The following is an 18,592-nucleotide window of genomic DNA, read 5'->3' as shown; positions in this document are numbered from 1 at the left end:
GTGATAAAATCCTATCGCCCGCGTTTTAAAATAGAATATAATAGAAGCCAATAATTTTGTGGAACCCAACTTTAAATGTAGTTGTTAAGTTATGAAGAAAGTGAAGCCTTTCGAATAAAATTGCCTGTTTTGTGTATAAAAATAAGTTGAATTGTCAGTTTAAAATCAAGTAAAGTCAGTTTTAAATCAAGTAAACCAGTTTAATATCAAGTTAACTAGTTTAAAGTCAATTAAACCGGTTTAAAATCAAGTAAAAGTGTCAGTTTTTAGGCAGCTGCTCGTTTTATTGAGATATACCACAACATATTGTAAATCAATCAAAACCGAACACGAAGTCAAAAATTTATTTTATTAGTCAGAATGTCAACGCCCCCTCCCACGTCTATCTTCATTCTCATTGGCTACAGCTGATTTAGAGGCGTCTGCTTTTTGAGGTTAACTAAGGTCACAAAACCGGCCGAGCATGAAGCATTGTCAAAAATCAACCACTCACACGCGAGTCATTGTCGAACCGCTCGCGACTGCCTGTGACGTGATTTAACATCGATTATTACGTAACTTTTGTTTGGTATAGAGTTAAATCTACATTCTGGTTATCTAGTCAGTTAACTGAATATACATTCGTGTACTAATATTAAAGCTAGTTCAGCGTGTTTGAAATTTGTGTTTGTTTATATGCGTATTTATGTAAGATTTTTCGACTTTTAAAAGTTACCTATTAGTTAATATAAAAAAAACTAATAAAATTGAATATGTATTGTAATTAAACTTATTTGGATTCAAATGTATTATAAATATTAAAAAATAATATTTTTATCGCCTTTTCTGGTATATGATCTGCTAAAAATTTCATTTAAATTAAAAATATTTAAAAAAAATTATACCTTAGCTGACATAGATATATAAATTTGATTTTTTTTAATTTAACCTTGATTTAGATTTAAACTGTGGATACATAAGACACCTAACAGACATGTTATTATAAATACAACAGGATTAAAGTATTTGCAGCAGTTAACCTTGAAAAAGGCTTTAGCATCTCGATGTTATGTATATAGAGTGTATATATTGGTTGCTATGTACATTGTATAGTCACGTTAGTCACAGGGTAGCTAGGATTTAATCATTAGTTTTATTATAATATTAAAGCAAGCATATTATTTGTGTGTATTAGAATTCATTCTAGTTTGAAATGAAAATGTAAGAAGAGAAAAATGTATCAATTAACTATAAATATTGTTTATATTAAAATGAACAAATTATCGGATAATGTATATAATTAATTTTTTTTTAACAACTGCTTTTGTCGATATATCCTGTCTTTTTGTTTCAAATATTTCTGAATCTCTGCTACCGTAATTGATAAGACAAATAAGTTATTATTATATACATATTATTATTATATTTTTTTATTATTCTTTTTGTTCCAGGGTACTTTTATAATGTGTTTTACACAAAGAACTATACCTCAACATAACTAGGATGAACATATCATTATTACATCAATAATCAACTTTGTGACATCATAATAGGCAATTATCATGGCAGTCCAATCAATTTGCACGAATATTTTAAGAGCTGGAAAACATAAAATAGCACAAGTTGCTGCTTCCAAGTTTTATTCTACTAAACAACAGGTAAATTTTTTTTATTGTAATTGAGTTTTAACAACTGTTGTTTTGTCGCTTTATCCTGTCTTTTGTGGTGTTGCAATATATCAAGATGCATAAACCTGTTTAATGTTATTGGAATCATTGGTTGTTATATTTAATTATTAATGTAGTGCAGAAAATTCCAGGGTTAGCCTGCCCACCCTGCAACCCCAGGTTTTACGCCTATGGTAGGGCACAGTAGTTTAGTTCTATTTAATAAGAGACTGACAATGTCAATTTGCAAAAAAAAATATCTCCTATAATATACAATTTGCTGGACTTTATTTTTGGTGTATTGTAGCATCAGATACTTAGTGTATTTCTTTACACAAGAATCATTTAATTCTAGGAGCACCAGATCAGGGTCAGATTCACAAAATTTATTACAATTAACTTTTCAGTGCACCAGATCCTTACAGTAGATTACTATTGATTTTTCTGTATTGATTTTTAAATTGTCACTCTGTCACAGGATCCTGGTTTTGGTTTACTGTTTGACATTGATGGTGTTTTAATCCGCGGCAAAAAGCCGATACCAGCTGCTCAAAAAGCGTTCAGGAATCTTACACGACCTGATGGAAAATTCAAAGTCCCCACTGTGTTTGTAACTAATGCCGGTAATGCATTGGCTAGAACCAAAGCTGAACAACTATCCAATGCTATGGGAGTAGAGGTGATTGACTTATCTATTCTGTATGATTTTATATGCTGTTACTGCATGGCACATTATAAGTTCAATAAACTAACAAAATATAAATTTTAAAAACAAAACAGAAGAGATTTATTAAACTGACTGTAAAATTTTAATTTTAATTTTCACTAAATATGAATATATTTTCAACTATGTGGGTTTTAACAACTGTTGTTTTGTCACTATATCTTGTTTTTCAATATTTCTTAGTCTTTGTTACTGTATTCGAAGAGATAATTAAACAAATTCTTATTATATATGTAATTATAAAATCAAATCCTTTAAAAAAATTTTTTTAGATTACATCTGAGCAAGTGATGATGTCACACAGCCCATTAAGGATGTTTCCGGAATATCACGACAAATGTGTCTTGTTGTCTGGACAAGGACCTGTTGATGACATCGCAAAAAAGATCGGCTTTACAAATTATGTCACAATTGACCAAATAAGAAACGCTTTTCCTAATCTTGATATGGTAGACCATCAACGAAGGCCTAAACTGGTGAATATACTTTTTTTAGGGATAGATTTTTTTTTTTAGGGATAGAAAAACGACAGTGGCTTTCATTTAACATAAACAGAGTAGGGTGGGGAAGATGGGACACACATTCATTCTATTTTCTTGTCCCATTGATTCGGTAGTAAACAAAGAACATTAAAAGAAATATGAATTCGTATCCTCACGATTCCCATGGATCATTGTTAATGGTTTAAAACATATATAACCACTGTTCTAACCAGTTTCTTCACCCAACAGTCCCCATCTTCAAGGTCTGATCCATTCCCGAAAATCGACGCCGTTATTTTATTCGGGGAACCAGTAAGGTGGGAAACCAATCTTCAAATCATCATCGACGTTTTATTAACTCATGGCAAACTCGATGGGCCAGCCTTGGATAATGATGATGAACAACTACCAGTGTTGGCTTGCAACATGGACCTCTTATGGATGTCTGACAGCCACATGCCAAGGTATTTAGAATCGGTCAAGTTTCGCTGTTGTTTATGGTGACTATAAGCAGCCATTTATTTGTATTTATAATGTGTTACTTCGGCTACCAGCTATAATGTAAATAATCTTTTAGCGGAAGATAGCTTTTTTTATGCCAGTGGATCTAGTGAAAGACTATTAGTATTTATAATTAGCCGTAAATTGGTAGTTATAATCAACATAAAAACAAAAAAAACATACAAAAATACATAAAAAATAAACACCCACAAAGTTACATAGGTGGTTACGGGCTTACGGCAACTAGCCAATCATTTTCAGTCAAACCACAAATCGTTTTTTTTTCAAGCCACAGACTTAACTGTACTGTAACAAATCGTTTTAAAAAATATGAGTTTTTAGTCGTGGTAAAAGTATGTGACATAAGGCCAGTGCTCAGTTTTCAGTATAATCTGTGTATAGGTGATGTTTTGACACAAACAGTGCATGGAAAATACGTTGTATGGGACAGGATATGATGTCAATACGCGCATGAGTTAACCTTTTGTGTTATTTTTACCGAGAAAGTTATGCAAGTCATGCAAAAAAAGGTCACGTAGGGTCACAGGGTCCTTGGTAATGTTTTCTGTGGCTTTAATCTGCACTACAGTGCTGGTATTTTGGCTTTCATTTACAAAGTTGCTTAGTAATGCATTAAACATATCATATTGATTTGTTATGAATAATTTATGCTGGTTTGTTTCAGTTGGTCATTCAAGTCACTCACATGAATGTTTTATTAAAAACCAAAGTTTTCATTATTTTGTTCCATGTGTGTGAGGTCCTGCAGTGTGGCATGCCATGGTCTTAGGATTTAGGTCAGGAATGGCCCATTGCCCCTAAAAGTATATATATAAATATATATATGTATATATATATATATATATACAGAATTTTTTAAATATTTTTATTATCTTTTTTTGCATGTAACGAACAACAGTTTTTCGTTTTGCAACAATGCTTATTATTACAGATTCGGGCACGGTACTTTCCTTCATTGTCTTGAGAGCGTTTACGAAAAGTTGGTTGGACGACCCTTGACGTATTCTGCTTTGATGGGAAAACCTAGCGAGGTGACGTACATATACGCTGAACAACTTATCAAGAGAATAGCGGGGAAGATGGGGTTCACTGCTCCAATTAAGAATCTATATGCCATTGGGTAAGTTTGTATGTTTTGTTATTCTCTTCTACTATATATGTGAGGTCTTACTACATGCTATGTCATTGGTCCTAGGATTTAGGTTAGTTTTTATTAAATAGGATTTTGTTGTCATTATAGTGTTAAGGTAGTAGCAGAAAAATATAAGTTAAGTCGTATTTAACCAACACTTCAGTGTTTTTGACAGCTAGTTTTACACAGTGCCAACAAAACAATAACCTTTAATTGGTTGCACCACTTTTTGTATTTGAGCGACATATCAGCTGTTTTAACCTCCAACTTATCAAGCTACCACTACGCAATATTTTCATGTCATAATGTCAGCGACCTATTTTTGTAACAATGAATCATCATAATGTAGATTACTATATATAGATGAGTCACAATACTAATGTATGACATCATACAACCTTACCATGAAAATTCAAAAACCAATATTTATTTAACCTAGTGTTTGGTGGTTACTAATGGGTTGGCCAATTTGTCATACAGAAAAAACAATCATCCACAAAGTAACATACGTGGTAACACTTAAGTATCCACAAAGTAACATACGTGGTAACACTTAAGTAGGCAAAAAATGAATAAAACAAAACACCTGTGTAAAGCTGTGTTTATTTCAGTTATTAATTTATAATCAATGTTATATTCATCATAGCGACAATCCGATGGCAGATATTTACGGAGCAAATCTTTTTAATAAGCGACTTAAGCAAGAGCAAGAAGTGAAACAGGTAACAATGCATGAATATGATGTAATAATATGTTTTGTGACATCATGTTAAGTTTGCAAGATATCTATTGTTTATGTTCTTTGAATCATAGTGGGCAGTGTTCCCTCTTAAATATATTGCAAAAAATATATCTGGCACCACTGGAAGTACTTTCTATTACATTGGGGTTTCTTAAAAATATTTTTTTCGTGTGGGAAATATGTCTGGCAACACTGTGAAATAAATCTTGCAACACTGGATAATATTGACTAATGGGGTTGTAACATTAGCATGGCAAGTGATTAATCATTGCATGTTGTCAGATATCTATTGAACAAAGTTCCGCGACCCCGGCGACGTCGCAGCAGCCGTGGCGTCAACTCCACGCCAATATACGGAATATAACGACAAGCGCCACTGATCCAAACTCAAATGTATTTAAAAAATATAACTTTTTTTTAAATGTACATCGTACAGTGGTACAGTAGGGTAGGGGCAAGATGAAACACCTTTTCATTCTATTTCTTGTCCCATTTAGTAGTAAACAAAAAACTTTCAAAGAATTATAAAACCGTATCCCTACGACTTCCATAGACTGTTGTTGATCGTTTAAAACTTGATTAAGATATTTGAATATTATGTGCTAAAGGTGTCCCATCTTCCCCCACACTACTATATCGTATTTTTATTTTTGCATGATTCTTGATGTTACTGACTAGCTACTGGTTTATAATTCATCTTATCTTTTTAGATCCAGCAAAATTTTGCATTTTTTATAGAAATATTTAAATACAGATATCCCAATTTATTTTTTAGTTAAAATGCTCCGGACTATACCTTTTGTGATTCAATCATGTTTTGTATTTTTTTGTATGGATTATTTATTTAGAAACTGATTTATTAGTTTAACGTAATATTAAATGTATTTTATGTTGTTACTTTTGCATGGGGTAGTAAAGTAGGTGTCTTCTTACATAACTTTAATCTATGCCTTATAACATAATAGTTAAAACACAATATATATTAAGATGGGACACTGAACCATTGCTATTCTGAACATTTAATTAAATAATTACCCACAAAGTTACATACGTAGTAACTTGTAAGCAGGCACGAGGTGTATGAAACAGAACACCTGTGGGCTCTTTTATAACGACTGACAGTTTTGGCCATTGGACGATAGACCAAATTACATTCATTCAACTATATATTTATGAAGCTGATTATATTGGTAATTAATCTCAATCTCACCCCCAAACCCCAAATTACATCTGTTCAATACTAAATGATACCAAGCAAGTATGAGTTTAATGCTTAATGGGGTAATGGGCCAAATCGGAACTAAATCCTAGGTCCTCGAAAAGGACCCACATAGAATGGTATGATTGAGAATGAAAGCTAGTCACGTATTTTCCTAAATATTATTTTTTTACCTAAAACTGTTTGCAGTAAAATTGCATTTCCTATTAAAATTAATATTATTAACATTATGTTCTTCGTTTAGGTGATTCCCCCCAAACCGTCTCCGTTCATCCGCGAAGTCGAATCGTGTCACTCCGTTCTTGTTTGTACAGGGGTTTACTCTCCAGAACCAGGGGTAAGGGTATTATGGCTGTTTTATTCATGGGTTTTAATGGTTAGCTTTTCGGGTAAGTGTATTATGGGTGTTTAACTAGGGGTGGGTAATACTGGTTTACTTTAATGTTAAACTTTACAATATTTTTATTTCTAACTTTTTATTGGAAATGTGTTAAAACATTGCAAATATATTTAAGAAAATAGTTATGAATGTAACTTACTTTATCCTCTCGTGGCGGGTAAAGACAGTCATTATAACAAGAGTGTTCTATTTGATACGTCTAGTGCTAGCTTACCAGTTACCATGTATGTTACTTTGCGGGTAATTATTTTTTATGTAGAGAATAGGTTGTTTCTAAAGCAATAAATTCCACCATAGAGCAAGCATGCCTTAACTTATATTCTGTAGTATTATATAACTTAATACTGTATAATAATATATATATATAGAACATATATTCTCCAACCAACTTAAGCTCATCACTTAATAAATAAACCTCTCCACCACAGGGCAGTAAGTACCAGATACCCCCTGTGTTCCATGGACCACGAGATATGGAGTTTGACGTCAGTTTATGCGTCCCAACTTTTATCACACATGATGCTGATGAGGCTGTAAATAAAATCACTGAACTCGAGAACTTTGACCTAGAAACCTAACAACTGTGGCTGTATATGTTACTGGAACGGAGCTAAATAATCAATGTTGTTGATATAACTTTTTGTAATTCACGCATTTGTAATTCATTACGTCTCATGCCCTGTATCACAAAATCCGTTACCTGTATATTTTCACAATTAATCAATATTCCAGTTTTATTGGAATTTTTTAAAAAATGTTCACCTTGTAAAAAACAGTTCATGTTGAATGTTCGAGAAACCATAAATACGAAGGTTTTAAAAACTTGCAATATATGTTCAGTATCCTAACTGCCATTCTAATGTATGCGCGGTGTGTTTTTATGTTTTCTGTTCTCTGATAGTTTTTAATTCTTTCAATATTAATATATACACAATCTGCTTTTCTTGTATTCAAAATTAAATTTGTTTATTGCGTTCCTAGAAAATTTAGAATACTGCTTCTATGAAGCTTAAAATGTTTGCTTTTATTTCTGGCAGTATCTTTCTTCTTATTGTGATAGCAGTAGTTATAATACGTTGGTGGATTAAAATTTTATCTTCTTTTACTCTTTGTGGTAACGTCACATATGTGTAACATTTATTTTATATTTAAAGATGGGCACAATAGCATTATCTGGCATGGGAGGGAGATAACATTGTTATAACTTTCCAGTTAGCATAAGGTATATAAGAAAAACATCCATGTTATAACTTGACAGTAAGCATAAGGTATATAGAGAAATCATGTGTGTCTGGTGTCTGATATAAGAAAACACCTATGTTATAACTTGACAGTAAGCATGAGGTGTATAGAGACATCCAGATTATAAGTAGACAGTGAGCGTATGAATACACCATATGTATCTGGTGTATAAGAAGACACTCATGTTATAACTTGTCAGTGAGCATGAGCTGTATGAATACATCATGTGTGTCTAGTGTATAAGAAGACACTCATGTTATAACTTAACAGTGAGCATGAGTGTATGAATACACCATGTGTATCTGATGTACAAGAAGACACTCATGTTATTATCGACAGTAAGCATAAGGTGTATCGAGTCCCACTGTGTGTCAGAAAACATCCATTTTATATCTCAAAATGGATCATTTTGTGTAACAGAACAACTCAAATATAATTTTTCAGCACATGAAGCACTGACCGCGGTTTTCAGCTTAAAATTAGTATTACAGCTCCGTGTGCACTCGTCCCAATTCCTGTAACACATAATCCCTCGCTTCGAGGACAAGTCTCCGAAACTCTTCCAGATCAAATGAGAAATTCCAGTATCTTCGATTTTCTGGATCTCGTTCTCTCTCTCTCGCATTGTGGGTTGTCAACTTGTCGTCGCGGCTCCAAGTCATGTGTCGCACACCACGAAGCCGTGCCAGGTCACGATAACATTTAGCTTGGCAGTTATAACTGAAAAAGAAAGGTCTGAATTCAAGGCTCACTGTGGTGACACCTGTATTAATTAATAATTAGCACAATTTTTCTCTATGGTCTTACATAACACCAGTAGTGGCACTTTATCAACTTTAAACATCCTCAGTGTTAGATAAGACAAGAGTGAGTGTTACAAGTACCAAGCTGGTCTTCATATAACACAAATACGCATCTTATTAAACTTACAGTTCAAAAGCGACAGCCCACGGTGGCAAGAACAAAAAGTGAGTTAAACCAGCTCCATGCATTCCAATCATTATATCGCTGTTGTGTGACATCGATATTTGATCTTTGAACGACATTGTGTCTTGGTGGTATTCAACTACCTGTGGTTATAAGCATGTGTTAATTGGTGACATAAATCCTACCCAATGGCCACATTTATACAGAAAAGAAAAGTTAATTTTATAACATGGATTTCTTTTTATACTCCAGGCGTACGCTACATAGTGTATTCATACACCTCATGCTTACTGTTAAGTTATAACATGGGTGTCTTCTTATACACCAGACACACATGGTGTATTTATAAACCTCATGCTTACTATCAAGTTATAACATGGATGTATTCTTATACACCAGACACACATGGTGTATTCATACACCTCATGCCTACTGTCGAGTTATAACATGGGTGCCTTCTTGTACACCAAACACACATGGTGTATTTATAAACCTCATGCTCACTGTCGAGTTATTATGTGGGTGTCTTCTTATACACCAGACACACATGGTGTATTCATACACCTCATGCTCACTGTCGAGTTATAGCAGAGACATCAAACAAAAACCTTGACTTGAAAACCAGGAATATTATTCAGGACTTTGAATAAATCTTTCTCATTCACGATCTGTCGATACACTTTACCCAAGTAGTCGGGCTTTGTTGATCTTTGAAGAAATGTAACTCGGATTTTTCCAGGGATTGGCCCTTTCTGTAATGTTAGGGTAAAACAAATAAAAGACAGCGGTTTTGGATTCGATTCTAGGCCAGGGTAGAAGAACAAGGCACCCTAAGTTTAGAAGTTAAAGAACCAGGAAGCCTAGGTTCGAATCTAGGCCATGGTTTAAAAACCAGGGATTTTGATTTCGAATCTACGCTATGGTTAAAGAACCAGGCACTCTAAATTAAATCTAGATCAGAGTTGGAGAACCAGAAGTCCTAGGTTTGAATCTAGGTCAGAGTAGATGCTCCAAGGATCCTAAGTTCAAATCTAGGTGAGGGTTGCAGAACCAGGGGCACTGGGTTCAAACCCAGCCTTTAAAATACCTGTGTCACGTTCATTCTATGCAGAAAGAATTGAGAAAAAGATTTCATCATTCCCGATCCAGAGCAGTTTTCACCCTGTGGTAGTATATAGAAGGTGGGGTAAGATGGGACATCTTTTTAATCTGTTTCTCGTCCCATTTGATAGTAAACAAAATAAAATTCAAAGAATTATAAAACCGTATCCTCTCGACTTCGATATACCGTTGTTAATAGTTTAAAACACGATCGGGATATTTGTATATTAGGTGCCAAAAGTGTCACACCTCCCCCACAGTAATATATTAGTTGAATACAGGCGTAAAAGCGTGTATCGGGCGCCGTGGTACAATGGTAACAGCGTATGTCTCTAGCATGAGAATACAGAGTTCAAGGCTCACCGACGCTACCTTTGTGGGCGGTTGCGCACTTGCGCATGACATAGGCGTTTAATATATAATTCCAGTGTTATTACGTCGGTCGTTCTTCAACACGCGAGGATAAGTAAGTTTGATTCATTTATTCTTAGGATCCTATTCGTAAAATAGACGGATTTTTCCAATGTACAAACAAATCTTAATTGGTTGTTCTTCTTACGGAAAGTCTAGTTTTATCAATTTCGCAATACCGGGCACTACGTAACAATCTCTGAACACGATTCCTTGTGACGTCACAGAAGCGCCTTGTGCAATCAGCGTTGACGCGCTTGCAAAATAATCAACGATTGTGTCTTGAATCGGTGGATTTAGTATAAGATGCAATACTAGGTAGTATTGCTAGTGAGGCATTCAGAGTTGCTGGTATGTGTAGAAAGCATACAAGGGTGATGTAGGGTGTTTATAAAGGCGGCTTATTATCCGTGTACTTAGATACGTTTTAGTTTTATACTTTTTATTTTGTTACTTTTGCTACCATGAGTAACGTTAACGTAAATAAGTAAAGGCAATGATGGCAGACGAAACGTCGGAAATACATTAGACAGCCTAATTTAGGCTATACCCTTTTTATCGTATTACTCTATGAGCACCAGATCAGGGTCAGATTCGAGGTTTGGGGAAGATGGGACACATTTTTATTCCATTTTCTCGTCCCATTTGGTAGTAATCAAAGAACATTCAAAGAATTGTAAAACCGTATCCTCACGACTCCCATAGACCGTTGTTAATTGTTTTAAACACAATCAGGATATTTAGATATTATGTGCTAAAGGTACCACGTCTTTCTTCTACTATGTTACCTTTGTTTGTTTTTTTTATCACAGTTACTCTGTGACTCGATGTAGTAATCAAACAGCTTACCAACATAGCATTATAGAAAAGTCCGAGCAACATTCTTGGTAGGAATGAAAACACAGCTGATTTGAAACAAACTCGTTTGCCGAACCAATCCCTTATATGACCAACTTGATGCTTACTGAATGCTGACCAAGATGCCTCGAAGTAATTGTTGTAAGGTACGTTTGACTGTGGAGTATTAATGTCTTGTGTAAAGCCGGGGCTAGAAGGTCGATATTAATTTTAATTTTGCTGAAAATTCTTTACGGTGGTTGCAAGACGTTTTAAACCCAGATTTTTTATATTTTCTTTCAAATGCTGTGTCTCGTGTAAAGATTTTTAGTAGAAATGGTACTGAAGCGGTAGACTGTTTCTCGTTTATCCGACGGTGCAGTACAATGTCTGTTATTTATCCATACTCGACAATTGCATATAGCGTCGTAAACGTATTAGTATTAATACTAGTTTTCAAACTAGAAACGCAAATAGTAGAACACAGCAATATCTCACCCAATCCCAATTTATAATCATGAAGTCGTCGTTAAAATCGAGCGAACCATTTACGTGCATTGAAATATATAGATTAAAGAAACCACAGAATTTGTGGTACATGTTGTTTCCTTGGTCTAGTTTCATGAAAACAACTGGTTTGTCGATGAACAAGTCGCATTGTGGGTCCGTGACGTCAGTGAAATGACGTAACTCCGAGTACCTGATAACGTATATATAATAGGGTGGTGGAAGATGGGACACCTTATCATTTTATTTTATCGTCTCATTTGGCAGTAAACAAAGAAAATTCAAAGAATTATAAAAACAGTATTCTCACGACTCCCATAGACCGTTGTTAACTGTTTAAAATATGATTAGGATATTTGGATAATAAGTGCTAAAGGTGTCCCATCTCCCCTACCCTACTATATAGTGGTGTATGTGTTACACGCATAAGGTATAGTCATTAGTTGTTCTTATAACTTTACACCCACCATGCTCGAAGTCCACCATTCAAACCCTGGGTATATTGACGCGACAATGCTTCCTTGTCTACGTCACAGTTGCCCCCCACCTCGTCGGCCATTAATACGTCATCAGGATGACGTGGCCATTTTGTCGAGCGCGGATGACGTAGGTCGAGAAAAATGTCACGTGCTTGGCAAAACTGTAACCGTCTGCGGAGAAATCCGGTGTATGATAAACGAGCATTATAATATAATAATAATAATAGCTATATTTATCTCCTCGATTACGGTAGCGAAGATTTATAAATATTTAAACGAAAGACAGGATATATAGCGACAAAACAACAGTTGTTAACACACGCTCACCGTTAAAAACATATTTACTTTAATTGAAAGAATATAAGTGTGGTCGCTACACCTAGCAGATTGATGGTTAAGATGGTATTTTTTCTCTTCTGGTATATAGAACGTTAATTTTATTTTAACGATTTGTCTACCATGCGGCAATACCTAATCAGAGTTATAAAGTCTTGCCAAATGGTGGACGAAACCTTTGGAATTAAAGTGGCGTTTTCTGTATTACATGATTCGTAAAATATTGCAACTCAGAAGTCTTTACTAGAGTTTTGCCAAATGGCAGTCGAAACGTTGGAATGAGTTAACGTTTTTACACCACAGGATTCAAAATAGTAGTTTACATTATGCCCTGAAACAGCTTAATTAATGATGATTAATTTTCCCAACGTTGTTACGTCATTGGCTGTTAGCCTGTTACGTCATTATAGTATACCCATTCTATGAAACCAACCAACCGTTACCTACCCTGTGCAATTCATAGACGACTTTGTGACGTCGTTTTTTCGTGGTTTACAGATTTGTAATTGCTCCAACTCATTTAAACGATTTCTGACGTATCCAAAGTCGCCCTGTTGCGTAATAATTACGTCTGTTATATTTATCTTTTTGAACATGATAGCGAAGATCAAAACGATAGTTGTTAAACTCGCTATTGTTAAAAAGCGCGAGCAAGAACGTCGGTTAAAATGTGCTGTTAAAGCCGTAACATGGCGTTTTACAACCGCCTTAGTTATAATAAAGTTAATGAATAAATGTAAAATATTAACCCTAACATGACGGGGCAAAGACAGTCATTATAACACGGGTGTTTTGTTTCATACACCTCGTGCTCGCTTATGAGTTACCACACATTCTAGTTTTTATGCATGGCTGACAATTAGAACAACCCATTAGACCACTGGATTGTCATCGTTTATGACGTACCTGTTCCCAGAATCTCCATAATTCGTGAGTCTCACAGTCACGTGGCCACCGTGGTTCGTATCTTGATAGTTCGTCACATCCGGCTTCGTATCCCCAACATTTCGGTTTGTCTTTCTGTGGGTTGTAGAAATAGAAGGAAGTTAAACATTCAAATAGGCCTCGAACCTTGTACGTGGGAAGCTTTATTTAATCCCAGTATATGTTGAATAAGTGGATGAATGAACAGATGAAAAACAAGCGGGCAATTGATGTATATGGAACAGAACACCTGTGTTATAACGACTGTCGTTACCCCGCCATGCGAAAATAAATAAGTTACATACACGTGGTAACTTGTAAGCTGACACGAGGTGTATAAACAGAACACCCGTGTTACAACGAGTGTTACTCTCCCGCCAACGAAGATAAGTTACATTTATTCAAATCTCTCACTCGGTTTTCAAAAATGGCTCAAGAAAGCAGTATACTGTCTGTATCGACGTCTAAACATATCGTATGCCTCGAACCTCAGGCATGACAGTCTCACCCACACACGCGTTTACGCTTAACTGATTACAACAGATACCACCGCCAGTTAATATTTTACCTTCGTTTGGTTAAACTTATGCTGTAGACACGGCCTCTGGTGTTCCGCTATGTTTATATGCTCCCATGGTAAACTGTTATAACATCTTACTACTGACACACTGCACACTATTAAGATAACATGCCGTGCAAGCATGCTGCTGCTGGCAATCTATAAACCAAAGTTAGTATAGACCAACGACCACGTCGGTATAGACTAGACTAGAGTATAGACCAAGTCGGGAAACGGATGGCAAAACAATGAGTCTTGTCATCCATTGTCTCCGCGTCTGCGACGTCATAGTCGCCGCATTTACGGACCCCACGGCATAGCATTTTATTAATGCTGAATGCTGTTTTTCGTCTAAATATTGCGATTTTTTAAGAACCAAGCACTTCTGCTTGGTTCTTCTCCACGATACGCTTCAGTTATGTTCTGTGCCTACACACACCTTTAAATAGGTTTGGTTTTATTGATACGCTTCAGTAATGTTCTGTGCCCACGCCTTTTTTTCTGTACCCAAGTTTGGTTTTATTTAAGCCTTCACAATACTGAGTGTTTGAATTTTCAATGGAACAGGTTAGGTTCGTTGTTTCACCTTCTAGCCATAAAGGGTCGTAAAAGATCGCATAAATAAGTTAAATTTGGTTTCATTAGCGGGCAGTTTAAATGCTGTACATAGCATATTGAGTCGTGTGTAGTACAATAAGGGAAGATGGGACACTTAAGCACTGTAAAAGTCTCGTCTGACTAAGTGTCCCATCTTTCCCCACCCTACTATATACTGCTAATCCAAACCATAGCCTATACATACCCTATACATATGTATAGGCTATGTCCAAACGAACGTTGAATGTCCTACTTTTTAAACAGAGGTGAGCTACGCAGTAAGGTCACTTAAAAGAGCAAATCAAAAATATTTTCGCAGTACTACGCAGCTGCTTAACACATGCACAATCAGACTAAACGGTCTATCGGGGTTGTAAGGATACGATTTTATAATTCCTTGAATGTTCTTTGTTTACTACCAAATGGGACGACAAAATAGAATGAAAGGTCTTCCGTTTTCTCCCACCCTACTATATGGGAACTTGCACGATTATGTTATAGATACACTACATAAGAAACATCACAAATCATATATAGAAACCTGAAAATATATTTTGCTATAAAAATACTCGCGATATAAAATTTCTATGAAAATATTCAACTATTATAACATCGATGTCTTTATGACATCATAATAAATAGTTCTACTGCACCGACTACATGTTTCTTAGATTGTGACGTCATCAAACCGGGGCATTCCATTATTACAACAAATATCTAAAATATTCCGTCTTCACAATGGGTAACGTGACGTGATAATAACAAAACGTGACGTCATTATACCTAAACGTGACGTCATTACAGCTCATCGTGACGTAAGTGAGAAAAACGGTCATGCTCGAGCACCCACGATCGCGCTTTTAAAACGAGACGAACGAATTCTGGAACGTCGAATTTATAATTCCAGAATTTAGGTTGGTTGCCATAATGAGGATGCTCGTTTTGGTCGAAAGCTTCAAGTTTCGAGTCATCCTCCCACGTGATATAACGAACGCCGCGCAATCGCGGTAAATCGCGGTAGCATCGTATGTCGCCACAGTTGTATCTGTAAAAATATATTTTTAAGTATATCATTTTGAAGTCGATACAAAATTCTTTTAAAAATCACAGAAAATGCGTTTTTGTTGGTTGGGGTTTAATTTCGATGGTTTCTTATTAAAAGCTCCCTTAGTGTGAAGTTGCTAAATTTGCGGATTTATTTTAAAACAAACCGAACACGACCACCTATTCAAATTGTAGTGAATAATTTATTTCATAAACTTACAGTTCAAAAGCGACAGCCCACGGTGGTAAGAACAAAAAGTGAGTTAAACCAGCTCCATGCATTCCGATCATTATATCGCTGTTGTGTGTCATCGATAATTGATCTTTAAACGACATTTTTTCGTAGTGGTATTCAACTACCTGTGGATAGAAGCGTGTGTTAGTTGGTGCAGAGGTCCTGGGTTCGAATCCAGACCAGGACTGGGTTATCAGGGGGAACATACGCGTCAAAGTGTGTAAAAGTTAAATGTATTACGCACTCTGTTATTCACGCATTCGCTCGAGTTTACCCATGTGACGAGTATGTCGCCCCATGGGTCGCGGGTTCGAGTCTAGGTCAGTGCAGTACTTACATTTACTTCCAAACCGGGTATTTTCCTAATTGCATTCCCCAGTTCGTCAACGTTTAAAATTCGTCTATAAATTTTGTATCTCGGGTTCGATCCTCGTTCTAACAGAGTGACTCGTATTTTGTTCGGTTGATTCGGCAAACTCGTTGGTGGGTGACTGGTTATACCCATTCTATGAAGGAAATGCTCCGAGAACGCTTTAAATAAGGACGAACCTCTGCAGTTTACCTCCTGTGGGGAAAAGGGGCACATGCGTAACCGGTATATATGTATTACTATGGGAAAACACGGTACACCTTTAGCACATAATATCGAAAATACCAGTATATAATATAGTAAGGTGGGGGGAGATGGGACACTTTTAGCACATAATATCGAAATATCCTGATCGTGTTTTAAACAATTAACAACGGCCTATCAGAGTCGTGAGAATACGGTTTTCCGGTCACGCGAGGATAAATCAAGTTACATCCATTCATACTTACCACTGGTGTATTATAGAAGAGTCCAAGTATGGTTCTGGGCAGGAAACTAAACATGGCGTCCGCGATACAGACTCTTTTTCCCATATACTCACGAAGTGAAACATGATCACGATTCGTGAATGCGTCCCAAGACTCACGAAACACCTCACCGTACCTGTAGGACTACAAAGAAGAGCTTTAATGAATGAATCCCAACGATCTTCGAAAACGATAGCGAAGACCATGTTATTTAAGTATCGAGAAGAAGCAGGGAATAAGTTGAATACCAGTAAAACAATAGTTTTTAAAACACACCAGAAAAAACACACTATAAAAAGTGTGAAAAAGAGTGTCAGTTAAAAAGCGTGGCTGCAGTTGCACCCAATAACGTTTATAACATTTTACAAATCATACACAGTGGCCATTAACGAGTTATTTAAATATGACATTCATGAGAAAACTTGCTCAATCTTTTATGTGCGTACTTACCAGGTCCCATCTGACGATTTGTACATCGGTCCCGAACCACGAATTATTCGCCATTTGCGTTAAATAAATGTTGAAGAAGTCGCAGAAATGATGGTACATGTTTCCCCCAAAGTCAAGTTGGACGAATAGCATTGGTTTATCAACTATGACGTCACAATATTTGCTTGTGTTTGACCAGGGGTTAAAGTTCAACTGAGTGTAATGTTGTAGTTGTTCCCCCCTGAAGCAAAATGACGTCATAAAGTTTAAATTACGTCACCAGGTGTTATAAACAGTATACCAGTTTGTGGCGTCAACGGCAATCAATGTACCGATTCGTAGAATAAGTGTTATAAAAACGATTTTTTTTCTAAAGGTGTCCCGTCTTCCCCCACTCTACTATACGACAAACTGTATGTGTATACCATTACACTTTCAACTTCCCCTAATTCACGTATAACCAATACATACCACGTGCTAAGTGACCTTTTGACCTCGGTGACCTTTGACCTCATATTTGCATCCAACTTACAGAACCCACCGATCCCACCTTCCCCCACAACTGACTGGCCGTCGTTGACGTCCCTCAGATCAAGATACAACTTACGTGCCTTACACATCGATCCGAACCTATGATGACGTCATCGTGTTAATATTACGTCATGATGACGAAACAAGGTCGGACTAATAGTGTTATAACCCTAAATTTACAAAAAAAACACTGATAAATTCTTACCGAATCAAACGTTGGAATAAAATTGACGTTTTATAAACAAGATGAGCTAAAACTGGCCTTTTATAAGATTTTTAAACTAAAATGTATTTCTGATTAAGTTACGCGACCTATGACGTCATGGTATTAGATACATCTCCATGGCGTATATAAGCACACGACGTACTTGGTACAATGTAGCGAGGATTCGTTCGGGGAATCGCATACTTTCGTCTCGTCCAGTTCGTTGAGTTGGTCTCTTAAATAACCGAAGTCAGCCTGAAGTGAAACTTGTTATAAAAGGCAAAGAATTCGTTTTTTTTTATTTACGGTCGTTTTTAGTAAACCTAAAAAATCCTATGGATAAAAAATCCTATCTTTGAAAATATTATGTGACAGAAGTGGTTTTTAAACGCAAAGTTTCAAGAGTCCGGCGCCGTGGCATAGTGGTTAGCGCGCCTGCCTGTAACCAATAGGTAATCGGTTCAAGGCTCGACGCTGCTACCATTGTGGGCGTATGTGTCATTGGGCAAGACACTTAACGACAT

The 18,592-nt window shown here is 36.0% G+C and overlaps 3 protein-coding genes and 1 long non-coding RNA gene across 6 annotated transcripts in view; 2 read left to right on the top strand and 2 right to left on the bottom strand.

Moving 5' to 3' along the window:
- Positions 1-1,408: 1,408 nt before the first annotated feature.
- Positions 1,409-7,972, top strand: LOC100177895 (haloacid dehalogenase-like hydrolase domain-containing 5). Of its 2 annotated transcripts, XM_002129908.5 has the most exons (9): positions 1,442-1,637; positions 2,125-2,325; positions 2,643-2,846; positions 3,102-3,316; positions 4,306-4,494; positions 5,153-5,228; positions 5,531-5,641; positions 6,712-6,804; positions 7,296-7,972. In XM_002129908.5, the coding sequence occupies exons 1-9, from the start codon at positions 1,542-1,544 to the stop codon at positions 7,443-7,445; spliced, it is 1,335 nt and encodes a 444-aa protein (XP_002129944.1). In that variant the 5' UTR covers positions 1,442-1,541; the 3' UTR covers positions 7,446-7,972. The 2 variants fall into 2 exon arrangements, with proteins under 2 accessions (XP_009859389.1, XP_002129944.1); XM_009861087.3 differs by lacking the exon at positions 5,531-5,641 and having other exon boundaries at positions 1,409-1,637.
- Positions 7,815-14,574, bottom strand: aer61b (glycosyltransferase aer61b). Of its 2 annotated transcripts, NM_001032668.1 has the most exon segments (12): positions 8,016-8,064; positions 8,111-8,373; positions 8,443-8,829; positions 9,040-9,179; positions 9,645-9,788; positions 10,124-10,198; positions 11,398-11,562; positions 11,884-12,085; positions 12,360-12,542; positions 13,155-13,258; positions 13,614-13,727; positions 14,200-14,334. In NM_001032668.1, coding segments are annotated over 10 exon segments (1,497 nt in total). In that variant the 3' UTR covers positions 8,016-8,064; positions 8,111-8,373; positions 8,443-8,594.
- LOC113474469 overlaps positions 11,269-18,592 on the top strand; it is a 9,720-nt gene continuing 2,396 nt past the window's right edge. The window contains exons 1-2 of the long non-coding RNA XR_003396125.1: positions 11,269-11,552; positions 17,867-18,010. This is a non-coding gene — a long non-coding RNA (uncharacterized LOC113474469). The remainder of the gene's footprint in view (positions 11,553-17,866; positions 18,011-18,592) is intronic.
- Positions 15,320-18,592, bottom strand: part of aer61 (glycosyltransferase aer61) — a gene marked incomplete at its 5' end in the record, with an annotated part of 4,765 nt that continues 1,492 nt past the window's right edge. The window contains 7 exon segments of the mRNA NM_001032669.1: positions 15,320-15,832; positions 16,052-16,191; positions 16,404-16,631; positions 16,886-17,047; positions 17,354-17,573; positions 17,804-17,962; positions 18,232-18,323. Of these exon segments, the coding sequence (NP_001027841.1) occupies positions 15,586-15,832; positions 16,052-16,191; positions 16,404-16,631; positions 16,886-17,047; positions 17,354-17,573; positions 17,804-17,962; positions 18,232-18,323 (1,248 nt within the window).

The sequence above is a fragment of the Ciona intestinalis genome, chromosome 8 (assembly GCF_000224145.3).
Source record: "Ciona intestinalis chromosome 8, KH, whole genome shotgun sequence".
Lineage (NCBI taxonomy): Eukaryota > Metazoa > Chordata > Ascidiacea > Phlebobranchia > Cionidae > Ciona > Ciona intestinalis.
The sequence above is the reverse complement of the archived record's forward strand: the minus strand, read 5'-3'. Positions and strand labels throughout refer to the sequence as shown.